At 38.8% G+C, this 19587-nt stretch overlaps 1 protein-coding gene across 1 annotated transcript in view; it reads left to right on the top strand.

Annotated features, from left to right (window-relative positions):
- GPC6 (glypican 6) overlaps window positions 1–19587 on the top strand; it is a 777853-nt gene that overhangs the window by 569025 nt on the left and 189241 nt on the right. Inside the window, exon 4 of the mRNA XM_049815985.1 lies at window positions 1659–1824. Coding sequence (XP_049671942.1) covers window positions 1659–1824 — 166 coding nt within the window. The remainder of the gene's footprint in view (window positions 1–1658; window positions 1825–19587) is intronic.

Here is a 19587-nt window from a genome sequence, read left to right as displayed (position 1 = left end):
ATGTTCTGCATAGTTCTCTAAAAATCAGTGATTTAACATCACAAGGGGAGAAATTCCAGAGAAAAAGAAGTGCCATTTTAGTATAATCCTGATAATACAAACCACATCAGTCAGTTTAGCATGTACTGTTACAGTGCAAAGCCAGATTCATGCCTTCAGCACAATCTACCATGAATACAGAAAAACAGTTTAATCCCTTCAAATTCATATTAGAAGCATTGCATTTATTCATAAACCAACAGAATGAGTGAAAGGAGTGCCATCGCTTTGCACCCTCCTGTCCAGGAATTTTGAAATCACTGAGGAACCTGTAGCCCTTTGTCATTGCTCTGGATTGTCACTCCAGCACGAGAAACTTAAGCTCCACTGCACTGTGACAAGATGCTTTTGCAAGTAGTACCTAACGTGCACTTTAATACAAGATAGAATTTCTGGCCTGAAAACGTACATTGTAGTAGTACATATGATTTTAAGTCTGAGGTGAAACACTTAAATATGGAAATGAGAGGGCGAGGGAAATAATATTTACCCAAGGACCTTCACATGGTTGTCAAATGTGACCAATTTGAGTGGTTTAAATTTACATATGAAGGATTCAGTGGATGTCGTCCAGAAGATGATTTATCCTACCCTTCAAGAGGTGGGATAAAGAAAGGACGCAAAAAGAACCTATTTCTCTCCACTGAACACGGAAGGCACATCGCTGAATAGATGCCCCCAGCATTTTGATGACTAAAAAAGATAAGGTGAAGGATCATTAGAAATAATGGAGAAGCCTTATGCAAAAACCTTTCCCTAACCTCCACTCTCCCTCTCCAGGAAACGCATACCCTTCTAGTGCAAACTCTAACATGTATCACTAAAAATTCGTATCTACACGCTACTTCCTTCTGTCAGCCATGCCCAGTGTTAATGACTTTGACTGGAAACCCTAAACTCATTGGGTGTCTTTCCATTGACTCTGGTGGCTGTTTTAAGTTCAATATATACAGCCAAGTTGTGCCATGCTGATATGTAAATTGAAATGCATTAGACTGTTGTCTGCAATGCTTTTTGTCACTCGAGATGTTGCAAGCATATCAAAAAACCCTGTCTGATCTCTTTATGAAATTGTCTGAGAAGACAGAAGGATATTTTTGTCTGAAAACAGAATGATATCCCTTTGTCATGGTGCAGCTCTGAATAATTCTATAGAAATCATCAAGATTATCCTGGATTTACTGTGCTTTAATAAAGGGGAGAATCTGACCCAGTGATGGTATGACTGACAGTTCTAGCTTCAGTAGGAAGAGCGTGGGGTCTCCTCAGGAACCTCCGTGTTGGGATCAGTCAGTTACTGTCCAGCTGATTCCCTGGTGTTTTTCCTTCGCTTTCCAGTAGACTTGGTGTGGGAGGGCTGGGGAGGCAAGCACTGCCATCAGTAGGGAGGTGTTGATTTTTGCATTCCTGAAAATAGCTGCTGGCTGTGCTAAATGAAGATAATTGGCAGGAATCGATTAGTCTCATAGGAGGGTGTTATTAAGGGTTGAGCTCTTTTCACAAATTGCCCCTTCTGCACTTATTGCTTGAGAGGCATAATCTCAGCGATCCCGAAATTCGCAGAACAGGAGATTGATTTCCTCCTTTTTCTTTTTCTTTCCCCCCCTTAAACTCTGCAGGTCAGTCCCACCCCAGGGTGCATCCGAGCGTTAATGAAGATGTTGTACTGCCCTTACTGCAGAGGACTTCCCACTGTGAAACCTTGCAACAACTATTGCCTCAATGTAATGAAGGGCTGCCTAGCAAATCAGGCTGATTTGGATACTGAGTGGAATCTGTTCATAGGTAAGAAGAGTTTAAATATTAGTGGAAGGAAATGCTGGTAATAGCAAACATTTGCAGAGTTTTGTGAGGTTAGAAGACACTGTTGGTCAATATTCACAATGAAGCAACTGCAGATGCACCTCGCTTTCTAATTGACCTTCCTGGCTTGCAGTAAAAAATGACTCTTCCCCCTCCCCGAGCCAGTCACATTTCGTATTATTTCAAAAGGAATGGTGTGGTGTTACGGCTTCTGAGCTGAATTATTATTACATGGTATGTGAAATGTTGAGAAGGCTTTGGTTAAGGATTTGATAACAAGCTTAACATGGCAGAAATAGTATATATTACAGCTGAAAACAAGGCTCTTGCAAGCTGAGAAGATAATAACATTGTGTAACATCCAGTCAACATAAACCGCAATAGCTGCTGTTCTTAATTCTGGTAGTATATAAGCAAAAAACTTAAAAAGTTACATACATGAGAAATTATTAATTCCTTGTTCTTGATTAAAATATGTTAATGTCTCCCTTTCAGTGTGCTGAATAGAAAGTACCAAACATGCAATCAAAATGTTAGAATGGAGCATAGAATATGTATTTAAGGAAAACTGCTACTACAGTTTTATTCACTAATTCTTCACTCAAGTAAACTAAGAAAAAACATGAAAGAAATCTGCTTTAAACAGCCATTTGGATATTCCGTAGGAAAAAAAACCTCCCAGAAGAATAACATTTAACAAGAAGTAAGAGCTTCGAGGTGCTTTTGATGATACACAGGTTAGGATGAGGAATTAGACAAGGCTAATGATAATATAGAAAGAGCAGAAATAGCTAGTTACACCAGTCACTAATGAGCACCATAGCCTAGACTGGATTTCATGAAGATAAAAGCAGCTGGAAAACATGGGATAAAGCTCTCTTTATTGCAACCAAAGAAAGGAAATATTTTCTACTTTTGGAAAGACAAAATATGAGCAATCGCATTTTGCTTAATTTCAAACCACACTGACCAATGTGACTTTGAAAATTTGACTCTGACTCATTCATGGATTTTCACTTTACTCAGCAGAGAGGTAGTGCAAGATGGATAGGGAGAAGAAAACAGGATGAAAAATGAATCAGAGTATGAAAAGTGAAAAACAGCATTGAGTGTGCTATAAAAAGAGCGTAAGCCAAAAATGTAAACAGCAATAATAAACAAATGATGCAAATAAACATGCCTTGTACTGTTTAAAGGAGCTGACATCAGAAGCAGTGCTGTATGAAGGGATATCTGTGGGATTACTGGTATGAAAGGAAGAGTCAGTTCATCATCAGAAAGCTAAGTAGGAGCTGATGGGAAAACAATGCCAACCTGTTAAAGACATTGCATAAGCTACTTTCCCTTTGTCATTAAAGAGTAAGCAAGAGCTGAGTTGTCACCAATTCTCTTCAAAGAAAATAATCTAAGCTTTTAGAAAAAAATGTTTTAACTAAAATAAACAACAGAGGTTTTATTAAGGCAAGAACCTGTTCAAATCAAAAGCTGGAAGGAAAAATTTCAGGTCTTAAAAGAAGACTTCCTTGTCTGGTGCTTTAAATTCATTAAGAGTGCTGGGCAGGGTGAGGCATGTGTTGGAAGGTGTGGAAATGCTTACAGATTCAGACTTTCAGAGTCTTTGACGCAAAGCCCTTGTCTTCATCAGTGTCTTTCAGGTTTTGATTGTTCCTGCTCGCAGAAAAGAAAAACTGCATGAAAGGTTGTACATTATGTTAAAACATAATGCTAATTTATTAAATACTATGTAATACACTGTGTGCTTCCTTAAAGGAAAGCAGGCTGCTATGCAATTTTCCCTTCAGGTCAGTGATGACAAGGCAGTATAAAGTACAAATATATCAAGGCATATTTCCTCTTTCTTCTACCTATACAACTTCCCCTCTACAACTTGATGGAGAAGGGAATAGAGGAGAGAAAGAGAGAGATTTTCCTGTTTGGAAAAGGTATTCTGTTTTATCCCATTTTTGAGGGCTCTGACAGCTTTGCTGAGGATGAGGGTCCTTAGTCCTTCCTTTATGAAAGATTGAAATGCAGCAAGTCATCTCTGTCTCTGACAGCTGTCAGAGGCTTTCTAATAACACATGCAATTCCCTTAGTACTAAACACAACAAAACTTCTACTCACTGAATTAAAACGAACGGCAGCTCTTTACAGCACTGCTGAGCTATGAAAGATTGGAAATTATGCATGAGCAGTTTTTATCCCTGTTCTGATACTAGGAACCGTGCACTAGAAAAAAGAAAAAAAAAGATAATTTTGTGCACTAGCAGTCTCTGCGTAGGCAGGAATCCCAAATGTTAGTGCATATTCATACACAACAAGACAGTTTTGCTTAGCTCATACTCTGTGTATTGCAAGGTCGTTTTGGCAAAAGTTGGTATTAGCAGAAAAATCTCAGATGTGTTTGTCAGTAACTAAGCAAATACTGTAGTTTGGACTGCATGTTCTAGTATTGTTCTGTAGTTACTGTAATTGTCCAGCAACACTCAAGATCTACAAGTGAGGAGGAGCAGAGGGAAGTAAATGGGCTCTCTGACAACAGGATGTGTTACATGTTCCACCTAGTTTATAAATATAAAAGTCAGGACTGAAATCGCATTTATATAGCACTAATAAATCTTGCATCTAACTTCAAAGCTAGGGAGAGTGGGACAGCTTCCCCTAAACATCTGGTGCTTTCCAAGACTTTATAGACTGTGAAAATTGGTAAGAGGTGAAACAGCTGCAGCAGCATGACACATGGTTTATTATATTTTTCCTGTTTGTGTCACCTTAAGGTCTGTGTCCTTTTTGTGTAACGTTGCATTATAGGCTTTTTGTATTCTGTTGCCTTCATTATTGCACAATAACAGCCAAATGTAGCACATCTCATTCTAGCAGAATTCCTCTGAAACTCAGAATTTTGCCTGCGAAAGGAAGACAGTCTTTAATAATTATAATTATAAAACTATAATGAATAAACTCTTCTTCCAAGTATCTATATAAAATATTTAAGAGGTATTTAAAAGTAAACCAGCCACACTGACTTTGAAACTCCGTGTTTTGACAAAGCTTCTTCTGATGTTTTGCCTGTTAGTTACCCCTCATAATCTCCTTTGCACCAGTCTCAAGGAAAGTTAGCAAATGCATGATAAAAAGAATGAGTAGAGGAACTGTACTGCAAAGGAAAGAGATTGCCTCAGGAGAGATGGCTGATTCTGTGGAATGGGGAAAAGGGGATTTTCTCTGTCTCATGGCCCAACAGATATAGTCAAAATTATGCTTCTCTCCATGGAGCTATACCGATTAACAGCGAGAAGTATCAGGAATCCCACTCTTCATTCTGTCACAGAAACACAGAAGAGACAGAGAAAGCTATTTATTCCCATTTACAAAGATTCAGACCCCATCTATCTTAGGAAATTACATTCAATTTTAGCAATACTGTTACTCCTCTTTCTCTAGCTACCCTGTATTTCAGTCCCTGTTACTATCTTGAGGTTCTTGACTTTCCCTAACATTAGCTTTCTCTACAATTGCTCATTTATTTCCCTTTAACTGTTCTTTTTCTCAGTCAGTCGAGGAATGAGCTCCCCTTAGCGGACACCACACTTTCCCTTGGTGCCCTCATTCAGCTTCAGAATCAACACCAGTAAAAAGATTATTTCCATGAAAGCAAGTGCATCTCATTCTGACCACTGCCATATCCACAGGTTCAGGGTGGCACCAAAGGGTCCATAACCCATTTGGTTTTTGCAGGATTTCTTTCACAATTAACAGTGGGGTTAACTTTCTCCTGTCTTGAGACAAAAATGTAGATGATACTGAATCTGAATGTCAAGCAAGGTTGTGAGCCAAATATGATAGTCCTTGCTTAAATAATTCAGAACAACAGAAGAGTAAAAATCCAGGTAGTTGCTTTAATCACAGCAATGACTCTACCTGGGCTGTTTTTGTGGACATCCGAAGTAAATCATAAATGCTTTGTTGCTGTATTTAGTGACAAAGTGTACACTAGTGTAGTGCCTGTGTAGTAATGTAGTCCACGGATTGCTTTGCTGCAGTCCATGGAGGTTTGCAACTGAATGGCTATTTATAGCAGCAGAAATTAAAAGTAATATTTTTTTTTCCCTGGGAATTTTTCAATGGTAAATCAGACGCACCTTGACCTTACTCCCATGTTTTAATAGGTAGGAGATTACAGAAAATACTTCAGAAGTTATGCAGTAACAGAGATGTGCAAATGACTGTGATTCTGATGGCTCGGGACTGCATCCCTGTCTGTGGAAAGGACCCAAGGGACTCCAGCACTAGTTCATGTCCACAGCTGTCCTTCTGCTCGGGCTGAAGAGCAAGTGGCTTTGCTAGCAGTGTATTCAATATTTGACAAGCTCTGTAGTGTAGCAAGGCAGATCAGCATGTGGTATGTTCACACTGTAGTTTTCGAGGCCAGCAAAGCTGGCATCCAGGCTCAGAGAGCCAGAGCTGCTCTTACTGCCGTCGCCCTGCTAGACTTCACCCACAGGAGAAAATCATATCCGCAAGGTTTCAGCAAAAGCTTCTCCTTCAGGTCTTGAAGTTATTTCACTTACTGTCATTACAGCAGCTCTGCGCTACTAATAAACTTTCTCACTACTGTGCTTTCAGAATCCCTCTTTATTCTTCCCATCAGTGTGACTCAGAAACTTTAGAAGACCTCTTGAGGTAGGGCATACCATGCAGTCTCACTTAGAGCAACCCGATCATTTTAAGTAAAACTCCCCATCAAAACCTCAACTACTTACTCCTAGTAAAAGCTTTAGAGTGATGAAAATATGCAATCAGTTTTATTTACTGCTTATAAAAGGCCTCTGGACTGTGTTTTCTCTGTTCCATATGCAAGCACAAGGATAAACATTTTCCTTTTAATGCTTCAAGAGACCACCTAGATTTGTCTTTTTTTAATATCTTATTACAGGAATAACTGTGCTTATCAAGACTCACTTTGGTCCATGGAAAAATCTGTTTATAATTGTAACAGTAATCCTTTACAATTTTCTTGTTCCTGTGTGTACAGCCACTGTAAATAAACACAGCCATAGCTGTGTAGGCAACTACATATTAAGTTCATTAAAATAGGGAACCTCTGAAATGTATGGAGATAACATTCAAAACAGATTGGGGTTTTAGCCCCTTCTTTCTCTGAAGTGTACAGCATCTGTCACTTCTATTTACCCTTCCACACTACAGATCAAAGGCTGGCAATCTGTTGTAACTCTCAGAAGGCAAAAGTCTTGCTCCTGCTTGATTATGGTAAGAGCTAAAACCAGGGATTTTGGCAACCTTGGTTACCTGGCACTTGAATTTCTTCCCTCTGCCACCCTCCTCCTTAATCATTATATGAAAATATGTTGTGATATTATATGTTAGCTTCTCTTAAGGACTCTGGGAGAAAAAATAAGTTATATTGTTCCCTCCATAAAGAGGCACTGCAGAAGGTTCAGGCAGCCCTGGGGTGCCATTAGTCCAAATTCAGAGCTTCTGGTAGAAATTCATGAATTTTGGTTTGAAGAGCATAGAATGAGTACTTGAATGGAAGCACTAGAATTTCATAATGTGCATCTTATGCTCATATGAAAACTGATAGCATTCATAGTTAAGGCAGCCTAAAAATCAAAACCTGTATGTAAAACCTTATTTTCAGTTAGCAAACATTTAATTGTTTAGGCTAAAGTCATCCTTTCTTGCTTTCTTCCTGAATGACATGCATCATTGACACATCTACTGAAACCACTTTGCACCCATCAGAATGAGAATGGGGAAAGTTATCTTAACCTAATGCTTTTAATCTTTTTACCCATTTCTTAGAGAAACTGTAGTGCCTCCAGAGTTTGGAGAAGTAATGTTTTCTTTAAGTCTCTCGTCTGTACAGACTATAGTAGCTATTATACACCAGCATCAATTCTCTTAGTTGAAGTGGCAGAGGTTGGTGGATGGCTCTAAGGGCTGTGGAGCCCCATCCTGATTATATAAGAAAAAATGGAATCTGTAGTTTAGAATTATTTTTTCCCACTTCAGCTTATGTTTTGCAAAAGCAAGGAAAAATGAGTACTTTGTTGTGTGATACAATTGCAAATTCGGTTGCTCAGAAGTTGAGAACAACCAGATTTGTGGATGTAAATCTAATGTTGTTTATGGAAAAAACCTTTAGTGTGCTTCAGGCCCACCAGTCTCCACAGTACATAGGTAGCCTACACAAAGGAATTTGCAGTGCTATTTTAAAAACAGACTTAACATCATAAAATAATAACGTCAGTTCAGGATAAAAATGTGTAGTTGCACAAATAAAAAGTGAACTCACCTCGATGATACCTGATTAAAAGATTACAGAATTATCACTTCTAAATTCTCTAATAAGCTGTAGCCTCCATGATCCCGTATCTTCCCCTTGTTTTCCAGAAATAGTAGAATCACTGCCTACAATTTAAATACGATACCAGGACCTGATGGCTTAGAGTATATAGGAGCACCCCTGAAATAAAGGGAACATCACCATTCAGCGAGGTCAATAATGTGTAGAAAGGAACTGTATTTGCTGTTTCCCTACTGTTTCTCTTCTCTCAGAAGTATAAAGGATACACAACCTGGGCATGTCATTCCTCAGATGGTAAGGAATTCAGCCTGAGAGAAACTCTCGGAACTCATGGGACTGCCAGCAGCATGCAAATAGCACCAGCACTTGCCTGCTGCTTAAACTCTACTTACCCTGCTAAATCTTTGTGCCTCCCCCTGGGGCAATACAGGTTCTTGCGAGCAGCTCACAGCATCCATTGCCCTGTACATTTGCTTTAGGATGTGTCGCTGAAGAAGGAGGTTCCCTTCTGTGGGACTGTGGGGATCTTCTGCTCCAGTTACTGGCTCAAGAGGGCTGGGACTCATCTGGCTCGATCTTGCTGTTCGCTGACACCACTGGCAGCTCATTACTAGGAGGATGCATCCTGGAAGGATGCTAATGGCTTCGCTCAGGGCGACTCTTGAAAACTGCAGCTCCTGCAGAGGGGCTGTGGATTTCTGAAGATTCAGATGCTTAGCTGAATGACAGTGGGAAACTTCTGGAGCTCCTGAGCTTTGACATGACTTGTGGAAATGAAGTATGGTGATTAACTATGCTGGTTTTGTTAAGGATAGCAAGATACTGGTGCATGTGAAATACATCACTATCATCGTGTCATGTGACAGTTACAAATACAGGATCAAATTCAGCCAATTCTAGAATTCTGCCTTTGCCATCCATAGACAATATTCTTGAACTGTATGATTTCTGCATTTGCAGGAAAAAGCTTCTCAAAACTTGGAGTGGTATGAGAGCCACATACTCAGCGTTTTCACCAGGCACAACAGAGCCCTAAGTTGACTGCAGCATTTAGATGCTGCAGCATCTTCTGAAAATAAGAAGGCTGATCAGCCTTGTCAAAAAAGTTTAAGAGATTTTATAATGAAACCATTGGACCCAAATGATGACTTTTTAGTTCCAATTTCATTCCTCATCTCCAACTCCTTCACATCATTTTACATCAAAGTGAAATGACTGGCTAGTACACATGAGCGCAGTTTGGAGTTGCACAGAATAGCAAATTTCTCTGTGTTTACATTCAGGGGAAGTGCGGGGAAAGCTGTTTTGCCACTGCCCTTCAAAATGCTATGAATGAACACAGGGATGTTACATGAGACGTCTCTAGGAACAGGAGAATATATTCATTGTTTATTGCTTGAATACTGCGTGAAAGAAGCATTATTATTTTGTACTTTACAAGTCCATGGCTATGCTCTCTCAAGGGACTTCTTGCTTCCAGGAGTGCTGTAGACAGTACTGCTCTTTCTGTCCTAGGTTACCATGTATATTAACACCTCAAAAGAGTTTTTTCTTCTGTGGAGGAATTGATCTCTCAATTAATTATGCTTATGGAGGGCTGAATCTCTGTTTACCTGTAGGCGCATCCCTCAGGCACTTCGCTGTGCTGATCTCCCTGTTTCACAGGGCAGGGACCAGCTGGAAAATATTGTGCCTCTTAACTTGTCTGGTTTCCCTTCTGGTCTGGGGGGTTTTGGGGCACCCACTTTCTCTGGCATATGAAATAAGGATGTGAGTGGAGCACACAGCCAGACTCCAGAACTTGGCCATGCTCTTACAGTTCAGTTACCTGAAAGAGCTACTTCGATGCACTTGTTTTTTCACGGAAATTATGTTATCTCTATAAACATATCTTCAGTTACTTCATCATTCGGCTTGTTCAGTATTGGTAAACTTCAGATGATCTGAATTTTATGTATTGCAGACACTCCTACTCTTAAGGGAAAATGTAATGATGCAATAATTTGAATTTCACCCGGGGAGTACTGAAGGTTATATTTCAACTTTTGTCTCTGTGTCCATTTTTCTGCATTTTATTTCTGCTTGTATTCAGCTATATTTGAGACCATATATCTGAGAAAAGTATTTTGTTGCACTGTGACACCATTTTATACTTTTAAAATATCTTGTCATGGAATCTGCATGTGTTTTAGAAAACTGCATACATAAGAATTAGTTTTCATACACTGAAAATAGAACTTGAAATTATGTAATATTCTAAATGATCTGTTCTTTCTGATAGATTGATTTACCAACTATTTCAGATTCTCTAAGCTTCAAACTAGAAACAAATGTCAAATTATATTCTCCAATATTCAGGTAAATGCATGAGAGATGCATGTAACTCAGAGCAAATTTGTTCTACAGCAAGAAACCTTCCTACCTTACTACTATCAAAACACTTGATTATATCCGAAAGTACTTTGCTGAGGTTATTATACAACATCAATAAAAGGTGATAGGTGCAAATCCCTTACTGCAATGATGTCAAAGCAAAATTGACATTGATTTGCTGTGTATTATAATTTTGAGCCACTGACTGATGAAGGCTAATCTGTTTATGATAATGTCTTAGGTAGTACATTATCTTTAAGGTCCTATGACCTTAAAAGGAAACTGCATGTATTTCCTTTGTGAAATACAGAAACAAAGTAGTATTGTCAATCAGCCAAAATTTCTCTTTACAAATAAATCCTAATGCTGTACATGAACAATACACCAAAAAAGAGATTTGGGGTTGTAAATAATCTGCCAAATTCCATTAATGAGACATTTGGGAGTTTCTTAGTATCATTTCCTTATGGTTTTTTAGTCCTTGAATTTCAAAGCAAGTTTCAATTTGATGTTTCTTGAAGAATAAAAACTCAACCCAAAACTCAGTAAAAGAATTCAGATGTGTAGACAATCTCAGTCTAAATCACTAAATTTTTCTTTACTTTTTTTACTGCTTATGCAGGTCCTTTTTGAGCTGTACATAAATGACCCCATATTGCCAAAAGCTTCAAACCTTATTAGCAATATGGCAAAACCTACTCAAATATATAATTTTGTATGGATATTATATTAAGTATATATGTTCCTTAAGGTAAACAAAATGTTCGGGTTTTTTCCTAATGAAGCCACATAGATATACAAGGGCACAGCTTACACTCAGTCAACATTCTTGTTTCAGAAAGACTTTTTAAGTATAAGGTGATAGAAAAGGGTGAAGAGTGGTTGACTGAGCTATAAATTTCTCATGACTTGGCAGAGAGACTATGATAAAGATCCCTACATATACCCCATATCAGTGCCAGATTTAGTGGAACAAAAACTTAAAAGCATTAGAGAGATCAGAATTTTAGTAAAATAAAAGCTTCAGGAAGTAATTATTTCTTTCTGGTAAGGGTCCTATGGATTCCCCTCTTGCAATATGTCAACCCTCCATTTCTTCGTGTAAAGAAATTTTTTTTCAGGTGCAGGAATTCTTGGGAGAAACATAGATTTCTCCTCCTTTCTCTCTGCCTTACTAACAGAAAGTTTTACCATTTCTAGAGTCAAGAGAGCTAGTTTGGCCCAGAGTGCTATGACAGAGCTGGTATGGCTAAAATTCCTTGAGCATTTTTGCAACAGTGAAATCTAAAAGTGTTCTGATGCATTTTGGAGATTCCGACATGTTTAGAAGGTAATATGAAAAACTCATCTCATATTTCATATTTCTCTGTGTTACTCAGTGTCACCTGCCCTGTAATATAACATTCAACATCCCTTAATGTCATTTATATTGCAAGTTAACCTATGGAAGTTTAAACTCCCATGACATGTATTTTTTATTTAGCCACCAGAAGCATATACTGAACTTCCCACATCACTAGGAACTCACCTTCGTAATACCACACTTCAGTTTGCAGCAGCAGTAAAGAGCCTTTCTAGCTGTCTTGTCTTGTTAACTCTTAAAACACAGGCAACTATGTAGGAAAACATAGCCACTTGAAAAATAAAGAATGCACTTTTGATTCCACTGGATATTTGTTGCTGACCTCAAAAGGGAATCCAATTTTTCAACCAAGCTTTGCATCTCACTGTGACGTTGTGAAATGAGATGAAGGTCAGTCTTCACGTTCAGTGTGCAGGTTACAACAGCATCCTGCGCTTAGCTCAACTGTAGGATGAGATGAAAACCATCGCTAAAACGAATGATGTACCGTAGTAAACGGACAGTGCCAAAAAGGCAAGACATTTTCCTGAGCATGAGCCAATAAAACATAGAGCACTCACAAGTTGCTAACTTGAATTTCATAGATGAAATCATACAGAAAGTCCTCCAGCAGATTTTAGTTCTAATAAAACATGTAGGATCATACCCACTGGCATTTAGTTATACTTCAGCATCCTTATTTTAATACATTGGTTAAAGGAAGCCAATAAACAGGATATAGACTGTGTCTGCTGTAGGAACATAAGAGTGACAGTTCTGGCACACATAGCTACATTTTGTGATTTGTGTTTCATTTATACACTCAAAAGAAGGGGTTTATGTATTTCTTATGACAAACTAAAAGTGAATCCATGAATATTTTGTTAGTTGAAACTTTGCTGATATCTGCAGTGCTGGAAACATACTCTAAATCAGGTTCTCCTCTTTGTACTGCACTTACGCTTTGGTTAGCTTTTGATACCAATCAGAAAATGAAATGGTTGTGTTTCCTTTCTACTTTATCCTGGGAGATTTTCTGCCAGGAAAACCTTTCTGTGGGATGTATGAGAGATAGTTGCTCCAAGCTACACTGATGGCTAAAAACATATTTTAATAATACAGAAATCCTCTATTCCAGATATTAATGACTGACACTCTCATTTTAGCACGATGACTGCACTCAGATAAATCACTTTAAATTATTAGAGAGTTTTAAGTCCTTTCATAATATTTAGTTTTACTGTCTTCTCCATATACAGTTAATATATTCTTACAGTATCTTTCAATCGTTTGTTGATATAAGTGTATATTATATTTGGTTTGTTCAAATGCAGCTGCCAGAAAAATACATATAAAACCTAGTTGTCTGATTAATGTGTGTTTTGAAGAGTTGATATATCAATTAATATTAAAAAAAATTACAAGAAAGTAAAACTATGATAAAGATATGTTAGCACCTTTTTAAGAAGCCTCTGACATTCCAGTTGTGAACAAACTTTTCTATAAAAGCTTAATAAATTACTCAGGCTGAAATCAGCAGGGACAGCACAGTGGAACTTTAGTTGATGCAAATAATTTAGTAATGGAAATATGGCAGTGAATAGTACATGAGGATCTAATTCCACTGATGTTGAATGTAACTCTAAAATTATTCCAAAATGAATTCATTTTGTCAAGTTATTTGTTAACTGACAGATGAGGAAAGTGAATAATTATTTTTCTTTCCATGAAGGCACCTTCGAGCATCCCAGCCCTCATTCAGTTCAGGAAGATAAAAGTCTCTTGATTCTAAAGTTTGGGGAGCTTTCCCTCCCCTTACAAAAAGGGTTTTGATAGTTTGCTTATCTAATTACATAGTCCATGAAGTCAAAAGCAGGGCTGCTGCACAAAGTCCAATGGGTAGGGTAAGGGTAGTCTTGTATAAAATTTCAATTTGGATTCACATTTGTTCGAAATCTGACAATATGAAACCCAATCATAAGGCCAGATAGAGTTTACATGAAGATATTTCTGTTCCAATCTGCCTCGTTGCTGTTGAGGCTGAACCAGCTTACAAGGCGCGACCTCTAGGCAGCTACTCTTTACAGGGAAAGAAACCATCAAGTAGACATAACTTGCACTTTCTGAAGAATAAACAGTCTCAGAGCAAAACAACAAATAGCTTTTTCCAAAGTACATGACACTGAATTATAATTTTCATTTCCTCCTTGTTTTACACTCATCTCATTTGACCCAAAAGGCAATATAGGTGCAAACTGCGTGAAGTCTTGTGACTTTATAGTACTCCATAAGTGGCAAGAATGCAGCCCTTTTCAGCTGATGCCAGTAAATGTAGTTTTGTTGTTGTTTATGGGTTTTTTCCCAGTTGTGCTCATCTCTTAGATTTTCAATGTTCCATATAAATATGCAAAGCGTGTTGCACGCAGGAGTGTTGTACTATAGCTTAATCAGTTCCATAGGAAATGTGTTTGTAGGGGTGAACTTCTGAAACAAGTGTTTAAACTAGAGACACTGCGTTTGCTGTGGATTGAAATAATAAACACTTATGAAGAACAATAATCTCTCTTTTAATTTTTAACCTGGTCACAAAATCTATGTGTTATCCCAAGTCTTTTTTGTTCAAATTTTTGAATGCTTGTCCATAAACCTACACAAAGTTTGAGATCTGGGAATACCATACAAAGTAAATAGTTCTGCCTAAAATCAGTCTTCATTTATCTCAGGTGATATTTTAGTATTCCAGATCAGTTTATTTGCAGATGTTACCATAACATCGGTTTTCTGGTAAAATCTGTCTCTCAATATATCCTACACATAGTACTACATGCTAAGCTGTTGTAAGAGAGATGAAAGACACTCAGATCTCTGATTTACTGTGTTTCAGGAGAGGATTTTTTGAGGAGTGGAGGGTAGATTTTCTGAAATTTTTCCCTCCAGTTCAGAGTAGAGCTCAGGGTATACTGCAAGACCACCAGGCATAAAAGTATTTTTCCAAGCATTGAAGATCCCTAATGCGAACATGAAAAAAAATATCTTTTCCTGTAGACTGAATTGCTTTTCAATACTTATAAAAATATACTCTTTAAAATAAAAAGTAAAGATGGTATTGAATTAGTAGTTACTGAGTGTGCACTCTCTGCTTTTCATTACTTTTTTTACTGAAATTCTATTGAAATTAATGGAATAAATAGCTATTATATTGCCATAGAACTCCTTGCAGAAGAGTTAGAATTCAAGGCAAATGAGTTAGTTATGAAATACCATTATTTTCAATGGAAACTGGGCAGCTATTCAATTCAATTTCCTTCATTTTAGTCTGAATTCCATAGCTATTCATCTATAAAGAGCTTTGGTTACCTATCAGATTCCTTTAATTTAAGTAGATACAGATAAGACAGAAAATTCCTTTTGTTTGATTTCTGTTTGATTAGTGGATATTTTGCTGGACCATAAAAAACAAGCTCACCAAATCCAAACTATCGTAGGTGACCTCATTAGAGACAAAATTGGAGGTTAAGTAATGTATGTGATTGGAGAAGTTAGGTAGTGTATGTGAAAGGTAAGAGAAAAGATGCAGAGTTGTGCTATTCCATGTTATATACATGGATGGATTTTATTTGTTTTTCTTATTTAGCAAATGAAAGGGTATGGGAGCCGAGTGAGTTCCCAGGAGTATGTTACGAGACTTTTTAATAAACAAAATTTCAGAATATTGAAATGTTCTTACATTAAAAAGCCATATTTAAGCAGAGGCAACAAGCTGCTGCTGGAAGAATAGCAGCTGTAGTTTGTTTATTTGGGGGAAATGGAGCAAATGCCTTCATAGGCTTTAGAGAAGTGCCAAGAGTATAAATGGGCACTATATCAACCAAAACATCTTTTTACAATACTACTATTTGAAAGAAATAATGATTCAACACTCTGCAAATGTATGTGTCACCTTTCAGTGAATTAAAGAAACATAGATAAAACCCAGGCCTTTAGGAATCACATTTTTTTCTTTACTTGGCCATAGGCCAGTGGAACAAGTTTCTTCCTGTTTTCCTAACGTGTAGATTAGAAAATTTTCACAGCATTCATGGAGTCACTTGGATGATCAGTAACCCAGATGGAGCACCTGGATTACACAAACTGTTTTCTAATTATTGCAGTAAATTGTGGGGTGGATTGCTGTCATTCGGGGCACCTAGGAGCACCATGATGACCTACACATCCTTTCCCACTATTTGAACAATTAAGCCTAAGTATCATCATTAAATGGAAGATTGTCTGCCTAGTGAGAGCGGCAGCTTTTTTTTATCAATACATGTCTACTCCCACAACAGCTTGCTGGAGTAGGGGAGTTTGTATGGGTTGGAAATTCAGGTCACACCAAAAAAGCGTTATTACTAAATGAGCAGTAAAACACAGATATCGATAAGATGCTGTGCCACATGTTTTTACTGCAATTAAGGTGCAACCTGAACTTTATTTAGTTTGGGTACTAGTATCTGGTTTACATACTAATTACAAAATAAAATAGCAGCACAGAATTGAGCCTGGGCTTGCTGTCTGTATTTCCCTGAGCTCCGAACTGAGTCTTGTAACCTGTATTGAGCTTGGTGATGGTCCAGCCGTGTCTACTGGTACCTGTGAAGCTAGAGTGGATATCCCCAAGTAGCACACTCTTACTACAGAAACTGAAGGAATGGGTTAATCGCCGGTTTTAAAGGAAGGAAATGCACAGGCAAGAAGAGATGTTGAATAACAATCTTAATCTGTTTGATTTCCAATAAGTACAATTCCTGCAGGTATAAACCTGAAAAGAGATTAATTATCACAGTTTAGGGCTTATGTACTCATAAACTGCTACTAAGGCATCTCAAAATTCCCAGAATGATTCAGACTCTGTCTCTACATCACTGACTTCAATCTGAAAAGGCTTATTCAATTCCCAGTTTTTAAGGTCATAATTTTTAGATTTCACTGTACATTCAGATAAGTTATCGTGACTATCTGAAATTTCACATAAATGTGGAGAATTGTGCCTTTAGGAAGCTCTAACCTAAGACAGCTGAAATTATTTGTTTCTCTACAGAGACTCACTGTGTACGTAATATATGTAGCAATGATCCGTAAGAGCATAGGAAGAAAACAATACAGATCTCAGGGGCTCTGAGCAGCTGCTGACCAATGCAGATTGCATCCAGGCGTCGGAGTTGATGTGCATTTCGCATGCTTTTTATGCAGAATTCGGAACGTTGCCTGAAGGCGTGGCTTCATTATTAGCTGACCTAAATTGATCTAAGCCAATGCTGCTTCAGAAAAGAGTGATGCCAGACACACATCCTTGCACTGTCCTGTGTTCCAGTCCCAGCACTGGGGCCAGAGAGCTGGTCTCCATGAAGACCACTTGTTCTTTCTGTTCTTTCCTTTCTTTTTTTCGATGTGTTTAGCTGAGTTTGTTCTCTGATTTGGCTCTCCCTGTGACCCAGTGAGTTCTGGCACCGTGGCAGGGGAGGGGATGTGTGATGAGCTAGGGGACCTCAGTAAACAATGAAACAACATCTTAAGATGCTCTGTGTTCTAATTTCTTTGCATTAGTTATCCTAGTTTATAACCAAACCCACCTCTAGATTTTTAAACTTTGTAATCCTTTTTCCTCACAATAGCAAAGGGTGTAGCCAGACCCTCCTCAGGGATTCACTAGGGTGAGGTGCAGTCATAGCCCGGTCACCTTTTGACATTCAGGAGTCAACACAATACCCGAAAACTAACAACTGATCTCCTTCCTCTTCCTCAGAAGAGACAAGGAGAGCCTGAAAGCTTCCTCCTGTGGGTCCTCCTGTGTGAAGGAGCAAGGATCTGTCACTGCTGTTACTACTGTCTCATATGGGAGGGGGGACTGGGGACAGTGCCATGTTTTCTCCTAAGCACAGAGGGGGACGGCGTGACAGAAAACACTTCTAGCCCTACGAAGGCGGCATCTGGGCAAGCTACATTTGGGAATCGCTGCCTGGCCATGATTTCACATTTGGCACCCGTCCTGCTTAAGCCAGTTAAGGCAGTCGTGTCCCCCCGCCGGCAGCCAGCCGTGCGTTTGTACCGCTGTACCATCACCGGTCCCCTGACCTCGTGGTCCTCCTCGCAGACAAACAGCACTGCTGACACAGAGCAGGGACGGGCAGCCCGGCGGGAATGAGCTGGTGGGAGAAGAGGGTGGCAGGGAGAGAAAAAGAGCTCCCTAGGACAGGGTTGTCAATAGAAATACCAGCCAGGTTGAGATTTAAGAAATCGGTTTGATGCTGCAGAGAGATGAAGCTATGGGCAACTGCCATGAGCAGGTCGGTCACATTTCTGTCGTAGCCGTGTGTTTCTGCCGTGTCTTTTCCAGCAGCACTGGTGCGCACAGCCTGTGGAGAGCTGACTGGGACCAGAGCCAGCAGGAAGCTAACCCAGCCACAAAACTGGGATAGGCTTTCTGCTGCCTCAGTTACCCGAGTTAACTCTTAAGCCACAATGTCACCATATGGCAGAAGGAAATAATTCAGCACAAGAGGTGGAATGCTAATTTCATCTTCATCAGTAGATCTTTAGGTGCATTAGGCAGTAACATCCCTCAGGTGAATCATCCTGAGAAGGCTGAGCCAGTCTAAGAGCCAGAAAAGCAGAGACCCCATTCCCAGCCATGTGCTTCTGCTTCCCTTCTCCTGACCTCCTCTCTAAGCTTTCTCCAGCCTACTAACCTCGTAGAAAATGAACCATGAGGGGAAAAATTGTTTGAAATTCTCAGCCAGATTAGTGAGCAGCATCAACTCAAGGAGCAGCCATCTCAAATAGAAATGCAAATTGGAACTTTGCATGAGATGGCTGAGGTCACCATTGCTGAAAAGATGTCACCTACCTCTCCATCCCTGTGACCTCATATGGCTTCATATTTGCACTGATTCCTTTGCACTCACTTTGATGCTGTTAGGATGTTTTTGTGAACAGGACCAATGCCCAAGCATGAAATAATCCCTCCACCCAATCTTTTCCTTCTTTTTTTTTTTTTTAACTGGTTTAGTTTTCTTGTTGATTACTAAGTTGTCTTGGCTTACTGCCCCATTGGATCATCATCCAATGCATGCTAGAGCCATTGCAAAATAACCTGTGGGTGCTCATAACAAGGAACGCAGATGAGATGTGGGGTGAGAGAGTGGGATCTCCCTATATCCTTTTAATGCTATGAGGTTGGTAAAAGTTCTTACCTGTCACTCCAACTTAAGGGTCTGCTTTCAGTTCTTCATTACAGTTATATGCAGCACAGTGCTGAAAAAACATGCATCTCCTTAAAGAAAATAAACTGTCAATTACTTTATGTGCTTACCATATATGCCAGTTTCTTATTCTACTAATCATTAGATAGCTCCTGGTTCAAAAGTTACCTTTTAAAAAGGAGAAAATTAGTTATGTATAATTTTCTACTTTTGAATTTGTGCCATTCGTACTGTTTCATGCTCTAGTGTGAAGAAATTGTGATTTTGCTTTATTTTAATTTTCAAGTAATCTTATAAAAGACATCTCACAGTACCATACTGATGGGTGCAATTGTGATGTATACTGCATCCTCCTATATGTGATGGACCAAAATGTTTTAGAGACTTAAGTATGTTTATGAAATGGAAATAATGAAGAAATAGGTGAGAAAAAGAGCAATTAAAATAGTGGAAAAGGATTA

This window comes from Accipiter gentilis, chromosome 13 (assembly GCF_929443795.1).
Source record: "Accipiter gentilis chromosome 13, bAccGen1.1, whole genome shotgun sequence".
In the NCBI taxonomy this organism is placed as follows: domain Eukaryota; kingdom Metazoa; phylum Chordata; class Aves; order Accipitriformes; family Accipitridae; genus Astur; species Astur gentilis.
Note: the sequence above shows the minus strand (reverse complement) of the source record. Positions and strands in the feature narration are given on the sequence as shown.